Source organism: Castor canadensis, chromosome 2 (genome assembly GCF_047511655.1).
Source record: "Castor canadensis chromosome 2, mCasCan1.hap1v2, whole genome shotgun sequence".
NCBI classification, from domain to species: Eukaryota; Metazoa; Chordata; class Mammalia; order Rodentia; family Castoridae; genus Castor; species Castor canadensis.
Window position 1 is genome coordinate 7,228,058 of NC_133387.1, and position 12,148 is coordinate 7,240,205.

The 12,148-nt window shown below is 45.9% G+C and overlaps 1 protein-coding gene and 1 non-coding gene across 9 annotated transcripts in view; one reads left to right on the forward strand and one right to left on the reverse strand.

The window, feature by feature from the left end:
• Positions 1-104, forward strand: LOC141421034 (U6 spliceosomal RNA). Its single transcript, XR_012445739.1, has one exon. It is a non-coding gene; the product is annotated as a U6 spliceosomal RNA (small nuclear RNA).
• A 611-nt stretch (positions 105-715) lies between these two features.
• Krba1 (KRAB-A domain containing 1) overlaps positions 716-12,148 on the reverse strand; it is a 30,051-nt gene continuing 18,618 nt past the window's right edge. For all 8 annotated transcript variants that reach the window (XM_074061071.1, XM_074061077.1, XM_074061084.1 and 5 more), the window contains 2 exons: positions 11,826-11,984; positions 716-10,071 (listed from right to left, as the gene is read on the reverse strand). In XM_074061071.1, the coding sequence (XP_073917172.1) occupies positions 9,275-10,071; positions 11,826-11,984 (956 nt within the window). In that variant the 3' untranslated portion in view covers positions 716-9,274. The remainder of the gene's footprint in view (positions 10,072-11,825; positions 11,985-12,148) is intronic.

Below are 12,148 nucleotides of genomic sequence, written 5' to 3' on the forward strand. Positions count from 1 at the left end.
GTGCTGGCTTCAGCAGCACATACCCTAAAATTTGAATGATGCAGAGGTTAGCATGGCCCCTGTAAAAGGATGACATGCAAATTCATGAGGTTTTCCAGATTGAAAAAAAATAATAAAGTGCTTCCTTTAAGAGAAAGCATGAAAGCTCTCAATTTAATAAGGAAGGGGGAAAAAAGTCCTATGCAGAGGTTGTTATGGCAGGAACAAATCTACTCATGAAATGGTGAAGAGGAAAAAGAAATTCATGCTAGTTACTGTGTAAGTTACAGCCAGTGTGAGTAAGTGCTTAGTTAAGATAGAAAAGGCTACTTCTGGTTTCAGGTGTCCACGGGGCAGGGCGGGGGGTGGGGGGGGGGGGAGGTGTCGTGAAATGTATTCCCTGAGGATAAGAGGGAACGCACGCATGTTAACTGACCCTCCAGCCTGTAGCTGGTCCAGACTCGGGGTGAACCTGCACCTCCGTGGAGCTTGCACTCACGAGTGGGGATGAGAAGCAGACATTCAGCAAAGTAACACACAGACAATCCAGGCTCGAATCACATTTTGACTTTGAGCAAGTTCCTTAATGTTTCTGTGCTTCAACTGCTTCTCTTGTAAGACGAGGATACCTCAGCTGAAGGGAGGATTAGGGAATGAAGGAAAGCACTTAACAGTTTTCTGTACATAAATCTCTTGTGGGTTTATTCCCAGATTTGTTAGTTTTTGACAACCAACGAAAATTTGAAATCAGTTTTTATTTTCTAACTGTTTTTGGTATGTGCAAATACAAATTATTTTGGGAATATGTTTTTTAATCAGTTGCCTTAAAAAATCTTTAATTTTAACAGCTTATCTACAGATTCCATTTCCATGCACAGAGCCATCTTATCTGTAATGATTCCTTTGTTCCTTGTTTTCTTCTTCTTCATTTTTTTTTTTTTTTTTTGGTGGTACTGGGGTTTGAACTTAGGGCCGCAAGCTAAAACCCATCACAAAAAAGGGCTGCTGGAGTGGCTCAAGGTGTAGGCCCTGAGTTCAAATCCCAGTTCCGGAAAAAAAAAAAAGTCATTCTTGAATCTCAAAGACAAACGCAGCATGCCCACTGTTCTGTTCCTCTGCGCGTGGCCAGAGTGTTGGGATATTTGGTGAGGATTTCTGCTTCCATGTTCAACTCTGAGACTGGCCAGTGATTTTCTTCTCTTGGGTAGTCCTTCCCAAGTTTTGGTTTCAAGGTTGTATCAAAGAGGTCTGTGTTTCTCTGTTCTCTGGAGTAGGATGTGTATTACTGAAATAATTTCCTCTTTAAATGGGAGGTAGAACTTTCCCCTGAGGCTTCTAGGCCAGTAGTTTCTTTTGGGGGAGAATGTTTCATGACTGCTGCACGGCTGCTCAAGTTTCTATACCTTTTTGAGTCTGTTTAAGGTTGCATTTTGTTGGAGGGGGAGGAAAAAGTCCCGGGGCTTGAACTCAGAGCCTTGCAACTTGGTAGGGAGGCATTCTACCACTTGAGCCACGACCCTAGCCCTTTTTGTTTTAGTTATTTTTCAATAGGGCTTCACATTTACACCCAGGAGGGCCTGGACTGAAATCCTCTTATGTATGCCTCCCACATAGCTGGGATGACAAGCTATGCCCAGCTTTTTATTGGTTGAGATGGGGGGGTCTTCCAAACTTTTTGCTGGTCTTGAAAAGGGATCCTCCCAATCTCTGCCTCCTGAGTAGCTAGGATTATAGATGTGAGGCACCAGCGCAGCTTAAAGTTGTATTCTTGCTTCTGGAGTAAGATGGTGGACTAGAAGCTTCCTCCATGCAACTATGCAAATGAGAAGAGTTAGGGTAACAAATGACTACATTTTGAAGAGAGAAAGAGAGAAGGAGCATCGGGAATCAGGAAAGAGCCAACAGGACAGCCAAAAAGTCTCAGAGAAATTGGAAGGCAATGCAAAAAAAAAGTAGGAAATAGCCCACAGCTCCAACCCAGCTGAGGGGGCGGGGAGTGGGGGACTGAAAGCTGCAACCACAAGGTAAGCCAGGCAGCCCTAGTGACAACAAACTTCCAGTCCTAGCCACAGGAGAAACTCAGTTTAAATTCAGTGCTGGGATTTGGGGTGACAGTGACTCCCCCTGCATGGCAGACCAACACTGAAGAAATCCATTGCATTGCTATTCACATCACAGAGTTCTATAGCTAGGTGCCATCTTGAAAGGGGGTTTATTGTTTGAAAGGGGGTTTATTGTTTGAGAATGAGCTATTATGCAGACCTCCAAATGAAGGAACAATTGCAACTCAAGGAGCCTGAGGACACCCTGCCACAGTGTCTGGGTGGGAGATGGCCCATGAGAACCAGTAGTGAAGAGGCACAGGTTCAGATACACACCTGCTGATAAGTTTAAGCAGCAGGGAGCTTGGACTGTGGAGGGTGCTGCCCTTCCCTCTGTGGCCAGAAGCCAGCCCCATCACTTGAGGATTACTGTGGATACTGAGACCCTCAAGCCTGAACACATGGGTAGAGCACTGCTCAGCCTCTAGAGCTGCCTCTCTCCCATATGTGGTTTGCTGCTGGGCAGAACTCAGAATAATCTGGATGTGGTGGTACAGATGGTAACCTCAATTCCATGGGAGGTGGAGATAGGAAGACTGCAGTTACAGGCCAGCACCAGGCAAAGGTGTGAGATGCTATCTGAAAAACAAACTAAAGCAAAAGGGCTGGGAGCATGGCTCAAAAGGTAGAGTGCTTGCTTAGGAGGCATGAGGCCCTGAGTTCAAATCCCAGTACTATCAAAAGATAAAATTAATGGAGAAATAAAGATTTTCCAGGATAAGTAATTCATGATCACTAAGCCAGCATTGCAGAAAATACTTAAAGGAATCGTGGAAAAAGAAGAAATACACAGAAGCCTGAGAACTTGGGAAAGAATAAATCTCATTAGGAGAACAGATAAACAGATGAGAGGTAGGAAAGAATCAAGCAATATAACTCAGTAAACCAGCAAACCTGTAAGAAGGGAGAAGAAGAAGGGAGAAGTTAGTAATACTTCTCAAAAATAACTCTAAATGTCAAATGGCTTTAACACTCCAATTAAAAGACACGGACTAGCTGAATGGATTACCCTGATGCCAAAACCAGGCAAGGATATACACACATGAACACACACACACACACACCTCAATAAAATACTTACAAGCTGAATTCAACAACACATTAAAAAGATCATATACCATGATCAAGTTGGTTTTATTCTGGAGATAGGAGGATCCAAATCAATAAATAAAATGCAGCACATAAACAGACTCAAGAACAAACATCACATGGTCATCTCTATAGATGCAGAAAAAGCCTTTGACAAAACTCAACATCCCTTCATGATAAAAGCCCTGAAGAGACTAGAAGGATCACATCTCAGTATAACAGACTATGCAAACCTATAGCAAACATTACGCTGAATGGGGAAGAACTGAGAGCACTTCCTCCGAAGTCAGGAACAGGACAAGGGTGCCACTCTACTCTCTTTCAATGTAGTGCTTGGATTCTTAGCCAGAGCAAGAAAAAGAAATGAAAGGGCTACAAACAGGAAAGGAAGAAGTCACATCATCCATATTTGCAGATGATGTGATCTGCAACAGACCCTACAGATCCAAACAGACCCTAAAGACTCCTCCAGAAAACCCTCAGATCTTTTTATCACCTTCAGCAAAGCAGTAGAACATAAAATCAACATAAAAACCAGTAGCTTTTCTAAGTAAAAATAACAAAGGCTGGTAAGTCAAGAAAAAAATCCCATTCACAATAACCTAACAACAACAAAACAAAAACCCTAGGAATAAACCTAACCAAGGAGGTAAAAAATCTCTATGAAATCTACAAAACACTGAAGAAAAAAACTGAAGACACTAAAAGATAGACCTCTCATGTTCATTAATACTGTGAAAATGCTTTATCAAAAGCAATCTACAGATCCAATGCAATCCCCCTCAAAGTTGCAATGCCATTCTTCACAGAAATAGAAAACAATCCTAAAATTCATATGGAAGCACAAAAGACCCCAAAATAGCCAAAGCAAAAGGGGCAATGCTGAGGTATCACAATACCTGACTTCAAACTATACTACAGAGCCACAGCAATAAAAACTACATGGTGCTGGCACAAAAACAGACACATGGACCAATAGAAGAGAAGATCCAAAAATAATCCCACGCAGATACAGCCACCTGATTCTCATAAAGGTGTCAAAAAACATATGTTGAAAAGACAGCCTCTTCAACAAACTGTGCTGGGAAAACTGGTTATCTACAAGTAGAGGCTGAAACTAGACCCCTATCTCTCACTTGTACAAAAATCAGCTCCAAGTGGATCAAAGGTCTTAATGTAAGACCTGAAACTCTGCAACTACTATAGGAAAATAGGGAAAATACTTGAAGATGTAGGCACAGGTAACAACTCTTCACTAGGATTCCAACAGCTCAGGAAATAAGAGCAAGAACTGACAAATGATACTGCATCAAATTAAAAGGCTTCTGCACAGCTAAGGAAACAACAAAGTAGAGACAGCCTACAGTATGACAGAAAAATCTTTGCCAGCTATTTATTGGACAGGGGATTAATATTCAGAATATATAGAGTTCCAAAAATTAAACACCAAAACCCACACAATCCAATCCATAAATGGGCAAATAAACTGAACATTCTCAAAGGAAGTAGATGACCAATAAACACATGAAAAATATTAGGCATCCTTAGCCATCAGGGAATGGAAATCAAAACAGCATTGGTAGTCCATCTCACTCTAGTCAGAATGGCTATCATCAAGAAACAAACAACAAATGCTGCTGAGGATTCAGGAAACAGGAACCCTTATATGCTGTTGCTTGGAACGCAAATTAGTGCAGCCAGTATGGAAATCAGTATGGAGGTTCCTCAAAAAACTAAAGCTAGAACTACCATAAAACCCTGCTGTGCCATTCCTGAAGGAATCAAAGTCAGAATACAATAGAGACACCTGCACATCCATGTTTATGGCAGCACTACTCACAATAGTCACATTGTGGAATCAGCCTAGGTGCCCATCAACAGCTGAACGGACAAAGAAATTGTGATATTTATACACAGTTTTATTCAGCCATAGAGGAGTGAAGCTGTATCATTTGCAGAAAAGTGGATAGAACTGGAGATCATGTTAAGCAAAAGAAGGCAGACTCAGACAGACAAATGTTTTCTCTGACATACAGAAGTTAGCTTAAAAAAAAAAAAGACATGAAAGAAGGGAGACTATTTGGGAAGAGGAAGGGGATCAGCAGGTGGGGGAACAAGGAAGGGCAATGGGGCCAATGAATATGATCAAAGTATATGTATGGAAATAACAGAAGGAAATTTGTTAACTTTTGCACAACATATGCTAACAAAAATCACATAAAAATAAGTTACACTATTGTGGGAGTTTACATTTTAATGAATTTTCAAGTTTTGGCAATAAATTGTTTCATTTCATCTTTTCATAGTCTTCAGCATCTCTAGTAATTCACCCTTTTCATTACTGAGACTGGTTATTTGTGCTTGAATTTCACCAGGGAGTAGTCAATTTTATTACTTTTGGTAAAGAAGACTTCTGGTTCTGTTGATTCTTCTCATGCCCCCTTCTTTACACTTCTGTGGATTTCCCTGGCTGTTGTATTTGTACCTCCTTGTGAGCGCTCAGCCTTTCCCTCTTCACCACTCACTTGTGCCTAAGTGCTGACTAGCCTTCTCTACAATTCTGACTATTTCTAATTTCCAGTGTGATTTCTTCCAATGAAGAATAGGTTACTTCAGCAGCAAAATCACTTTTTGATACATACAATTTTTGGGGTTTTTGTTTTTCAATTCTAGGCTGAAAGGTAAAGTATGGTCAGAGAACACCCTCCATATAATTTCAATACTTTTAAATTTGCTTACTCTTGCTCCAGGGCTCAGTAAATCACATCAACTTTTGTAAATGTTCTGAAAAGAATGTGCAGTCCGATGGTGGTGTTCATCAAGCCACTTTTGGCAACTGGCTTGTTCAAATCTTCTATTTTCTTCCTGACTTGTTCTATCAAATTCTAAGAGAAGGTAAAAATCTCCTAAATATGAATTTGGATGTTTCTCCTTTTAGTCCTGAAATTTCAAGGCTAGAAGGAAAAATGGAATGAATAAGAAAAACAAAACCCCACAACATTGTCAGTCCAAAAATAAGGTGGGAAAGAAGAAAAACAACAAAAACCCCTTGAACAGGTAGAAGCATAAAGCACAAAATAAGATGGTAAGTTCCAACCTAAATATGTCACTAATTACATCACATTTAAGTGGGCTAAGAGTTCCATGAACATCTGTCAAGATGAGATAAAATCCAACTGTGCGTTATGTAAAGGAGCCACATCTAAAATACAAATACCAAGGTTGGTGGCATGGCTTAAGTGGTAGAGACTAGCAAGCATGAGGCCCCAAGTTCAAACCCTAGTACCACCCCCAAAAAAACAAAAACAAAACAAACCACAAAAAACCCATACCAGAAGATCTAATCTGAGGGCTGGAGGCATTGCTCAGGTGGCAGAGCACTTGCCTAAGTGTGGAGTTCGAATCCTAGTACCCTGGGAGGTTGAAGGGGTGCAGATCTGGCCTACCAGTGAGCCAAGCTCCTTTAGGAGGAAGAACAGTGAGTTACAGGCAGTGAATGATATCCCCCCACACACACCATGTCCCAGGCTCCCTTCCATCAGACTGTTCAGCGGTGGCCTGGGGAAAACAGGTATAAGGAACTCACTCATATCCAAAGCAGTACCTTCCTACTTTCATGCCCTAGCATTCCTGCAGGCAGAGGGCAGGTGGAGTGCGTGCAGGGCCTCTGGTGTGAGCTTGATGGGTATACACCCAGATCTGGCCTGTGGCCACTTCCCAGGATAGCAGCAGACTTGGAACCTTTCCTGCCCCCACCTCTAGGCAGGAGCAGGGAAGGAACTACGTTGGCTTTGAAAAATTCCTGCAATCAAAGTGGCCATATTTAGTCTCTGAAGCAGCCCTGTGCAGATGCTGGCAACAATGCCAAGCACCTGAATATATATGCCTTTCACCACACCAATGATTCTAGGCTTTTCAGTTAGTTGTGGCAGTGGTGGGGCCTGAAGACCAACTCCCTGCAGGACAAACAGAGCTGCACATTGCAGAGCTTCTTGCCACTTATTACTCATATTCCACAATCTTAAACCTTTCTTTCAATGTATTATACAGTCCCACTGGATATGGACCACACAGATGGGCTTGACTGCCATGTCACACAGAGGCCCAGGTGGGAGGAGGCAGTTGTGCCTCATAGATGGCTGTGCCACACATGGGGGCCACACTGAGCCAAACTCTTTTCCCAGCCCTTCTAAGAGTTGTGTGAGGTTAGGCATGTCCACCCACTTGTACCTGCTGCACAGGTGTGTTCAGGGTATCTGTAAGGCCATAGAGCCAAACCACCTGGACATGCCATTGAGGTATACGGCAAACCTGCTCATACTGAACTGACAACAGAGGGCCACCCAGGCAGGTAGACAGAGAACTCTCCTTCCAGCAAGGGCCACCTATGTGGGAGGCCTCTCCCTGACTTCCTGAGTCTTGGTTCTATCCCTTTCTATTGGTGCTGAAAGAACCCAGCATGTCTCTGCCTATGTGAAAAGGGCGCTGAACCCACCGAGTTCCTGGGGGAGGGGGTGGAAGCTGTGGCCTTTCTGTTCTTTACTGCCAGCTGGCTTCAAGCTAGGCCACTTACTTCAATCAGCATTCTGCTTATGAACACCCATTTCCAGGCAGTAATGGGACTTGCTCTAGTCCTGAAAACACCTGAATAACCCTTTCTGACAGTGTCTGCCCTGCCTGAGGTCACAGTTCCCAAACTCCAGGCAGGGCTACCTGCCCCAACTCACACCCTCAGTGTCTCCAGTGACCCTGACTTTAGAGAACCACTAAGCAGGCAATGCTGCTCATGTGGTCATTGTACAGAGGCCTCATGTTACCCTGGGTTTCAGCACTGGCATCCATCCTACAGTCCCCCATCTTCATGGCACAGCTAGCTGTGCCAACCCACAGTAGGCTGGGCCTCCTCAGGTACTATGTGCATATTCAGTTCTTGAAAATCCCAGGTTAAATAAGAACTCAGGTTGAACTATGGCACTGGGGAAGGACAATGAGGCAAGTAAATGCAGGCAGGGCAGCACCAACACTCCAAGTATTGGCCAATGGGACTGAGGGCAGGTGTAGTCCAGTTGCTAGGAAAGAAGCAGGCTGAGTGACATTATCCCTTCTCCCAAGCCAAACCCAAGGTAAATGATGCCTTTACCTGCATTATGGGATGAATGGCCTTCTCCCATTTATATGCAGAAGTTCTAACCCTTAGTACCTCAGAGTGCATCAGTACTTGGAGGGGTCTCTGACAGAATCAAGTGAAAGGGTAGACCCTATCCAATGCAACTTAGTGCCCTGTTAACAAAGTGGCATTTGGAGACAGATGTATATCGTGTAAACACGGAGACAGCCATCTATGGGCAGAGACCTGGGGCAGATCCCTCCCTCACAGTCCACGAAAGAATCAACCCTGATAATACCTTGAGTTTGGATTTCTGGTTTAAGCTGCTCAGACTGGTTAAGTCTGTGGCACTGTGCAATCCTAGGAGACTGACAGCTCTCCCAGGGAGCCATGTGGCATTTCCCCCAGCCTAGTTGCACACTGCTACAGTCCCTTGAGGTGGCCTTGTTCCCACTGTACTGGTGGCACAACCCAATCAGCCATTCCCCAATGTGGGCTCCACTGAGTACCTTTCTATAGGAGACAAGAACCTTTCCTTAGCAGTTAATATGTTTTAGAGTAGGTCTCCCCAAATGAGATTGTGCAGTATTTACTCCAGGAAGGCATGGGCCAGCCCTCCATGTTGCTGAGATCAGGAGGGCAGGTGGATAGAGGTGCCTTTGTGGCCACCCTGCAGCTGGTTATGTTCATGTGTGATATTCACACACTGCCCACCCAGAGCCAGATGGTTCTGGTGAGAATAGAGGAGAGGATCTGATTGAACCTGAGCCAAGAAAGCATGAGGTGTAGATAGGAAGGCTCCCCACCCCACCCCATGGGAAGAGGGCTGCTTCATAAGCAGATACCACTGGGTTCTGGTGCAATGAAGGCAAAGGGTTGAACTCCAGCAACTGGAAGGGTCAGTAGAGCAGGTGAGGAGGGAGATGTGACCACAGGAAGAGCGCAGCCTGGGGTAGATGCTGGGGCATCAAGAAGGCTGAGCTGATGAACAGTACAATTAATGGGCCCCCCACCTCGGGTCCCTGTGTTCCCCCCACAGGCCCTCATGGAAGGCTCCCCCCAGCAAGCTGTTTGGCGATTTGGGTTGGTTTGGGACCCTGACTGGTGCTGCCCCTACAGCCAGCAGCTTAGCATCTGCACTGGTTGCAGGCAAGGTCACTAGCGGGGACAAGGGAGCAGGCACTAAAGGAGAGGTGGGGCTCTGGTGGTGTCCAGTGTGTCTGAGGGGGTGCCCTATCAGCACAGCATGGCAGCTGGGTACCGAAGATGAGGGCTGCTGGGCCAGGCTACAATTGGGATTGGAAAGTTCTGTCAGGGGAGCTCCTGCAGGCAGTGTAGACACCACGTGGGCCTTCCCTCTGGAGAGTCCTGGAAGGTCAGCAGCTCTGCCACCTTCTGCCTGGGCCCGCAGGATCTTTGGTTTAGGCCTGGTGGGGCCCTTCTGTCTCCAGTAGGGCAAGTGTCTGTGACCAGGGCCACTGGCCCAGCGGAGGGTCCATGGCCAGGAAGCCTGGCCCTTTGATCCAGGGCCCCGTGGGCGCCTACCCAGCCGATCCACTTGGGTCCTCATGGTGGCTACTTCCTGAGCCAGGCCTGTCAGGGCCGCAGCAAGCCGGTCCAGCTTTGCCTCCAGGGCAGTACCAAGGCTGTGCAGTTCCTGCTGAAGGGATCCTCCACAGGAGCACAGTGGCTGGGGAGAGGTGGTTGACCATGGGGGAGAGATGGCTGTGGGTTGGGGAGACTTGCTGGGTGGCTCTGGTGGGTCCCTTGAGAGCAGCCTCCCTTGAGTTCTGGCTAAAAGTAAAGTAAGTGCAGGGTAAGCATACTTAGGTTGTAAGGACCTTCACTACCCCTAGAGGCCCCTTGAACTAGTGTGTCAGTCTTCTCCCCATGTAAGGAGTGGCTCCTAGAAGGGAAAGGAGGTGACTCAAGTTTGAGAATAGTGATGCCAGCCCTTCTTACACCAAAGCTGGCTGCTCCTAATGTTCTCCCCACTGATGGGCAGGATCAACCAGGCTGGGTTTCCACAGTGACTAAGCTTACCCAAGACAGTGGGAGAAAAGCAACAAGTGGGTTCCCTGTGTGACCACTAGGACCAAATATCCCCCAGAGCACTTTCTTTGCTATAGGAGTCAGGAAGAAGGGCCTAGAGCAAGCTCCCAACAGCACAAGGCCAAGGCCGTGGGTGAGCTTCTGAGAGACAGGCCAGGAGTCTAGCCAAGGATGGCTGGGGCATTTCCAGTGGAGGACCCTGGTGCTACTCACTAGTACCCTGTGCTTGCTAGGCAGATACTCTTACCACTTCAGCCACTCTGCCAGCCCTTTCTTGTGTTCAGTACTTTTAAGACAGGGTCTCATGAACTATTTGCCCAGGCTGGCTTCAAAACCACAATCCTGATCTCTGCCTCCCAAGTAGCTAGGATTACAGGTGTGAACCATAGGTGCCTGGCTGGTACCCTTGGGTCACTAGCAAACCACAAGGTTTCACTCCTCCTGACTTTCCTCTTGAGATAGTGTCTCACTGTGTAGCACAGGCTGGACTTGAAAGTTACAATTCTCTTGCCTCAGTTTCCTGAGTGCTGGGTTTACACTCCTGGCCAGATTCAGACAATTTTAATCTTAAATTACTAAAAAAAAAAAAAAAAAATCATTTAATTCTTCACCCCAAATTCCCTTGCAGGGGGCCAAGAAGTCCTTAGCCACAGTCCATGCCATTCTTAGCCCACTGAACCCAGGCTAGACAGAGGAATCTGCTCTTTCTGGTTCCCCTGAGCCCTAGAAAAGACTCTCTCCTTGTCTTTCCACCACTTCTGGGGCTGAAGTCAGGGAAGGAAAGGTGATGATGGCCTGAGTGGCCCAAGGTCGCCAGTCCTGCCTGGCCAAATTCTCTAATTAAAACAAGGATCTGAGACTGAGGCAGGAAGACTTTGAGTTTGAGGCCAACCTGGGCTACACAGCAAGACCTTCTCTCAAAAAGACCAAAAGCCAAAACCAAAAATAAAGCCAGGATCTGATCTGGTGCTTCTCCCGAAGGAAGGACCAACCAAGAGCTCTTAACAAAACCCCACGTCTTGAGAAAAGCTCAAAGCTCCAAGTCAGCGAAGGACCTTCCACCACAGGCACACATCAAGTCCCTAGTGTAAGGCCTTTCCAGCACTTACAAGGGTGTAGGAACCTCACCCTCCTGCTTGTCTCCATGTGGCTCCTCAGAACAGGTGTGACAGAATCAAAGCTTTCTGAATGACCTTGGCCAGGTCACTCAACAGTGCTGGGGTTTGGTTCCTTCATCTGTTCTCTAAAGTTCCCTCAAACACCAAACCTAGATTCGCAGACACTTCAATTTCTGCCTCTAACAGTTGTGTCTGTGAGGTTTAATGAGAAATCCAGTGATTTCTATAAAAACACTGAAGTGAAACATGAACCTGAGTGGCTGAAAGACAAGACTTTTCCTGCCTATGACCTAACCAATGAACTTGGGAGGATGTTTCCTTTCCTAGCATGGGACCTGGGTCTTGGTCTACACAGAAGTTAGGAAGCCCCAAGCTCACCTACAACACTGGGTCTTCCGTGTCTGGGTTCCAGGACCCCGGGTTCTTCTTTACCCGTGGGCCCAGGACTTTCCTCCAGCCTAGGTGCAGGCCAGGGATGCCCAGCTGCCTTTGCAGAAAGAAAGGCTTGGGAGTGGCATGGGGATGTTCCAATCTGGCCTAAAAGAAAAACAAAATCAAACTTTCAATTTTTAAACAATGATTAAATGCAATGCAAGATGTTAGGGAGACTAACTGGTGGAATGGCCTGCTGGAGATGTATGTGCGAGCTCTGCCATTTTCCACTGGACACATGGGGAAGTGAGGAACATGGTACAGCCTGG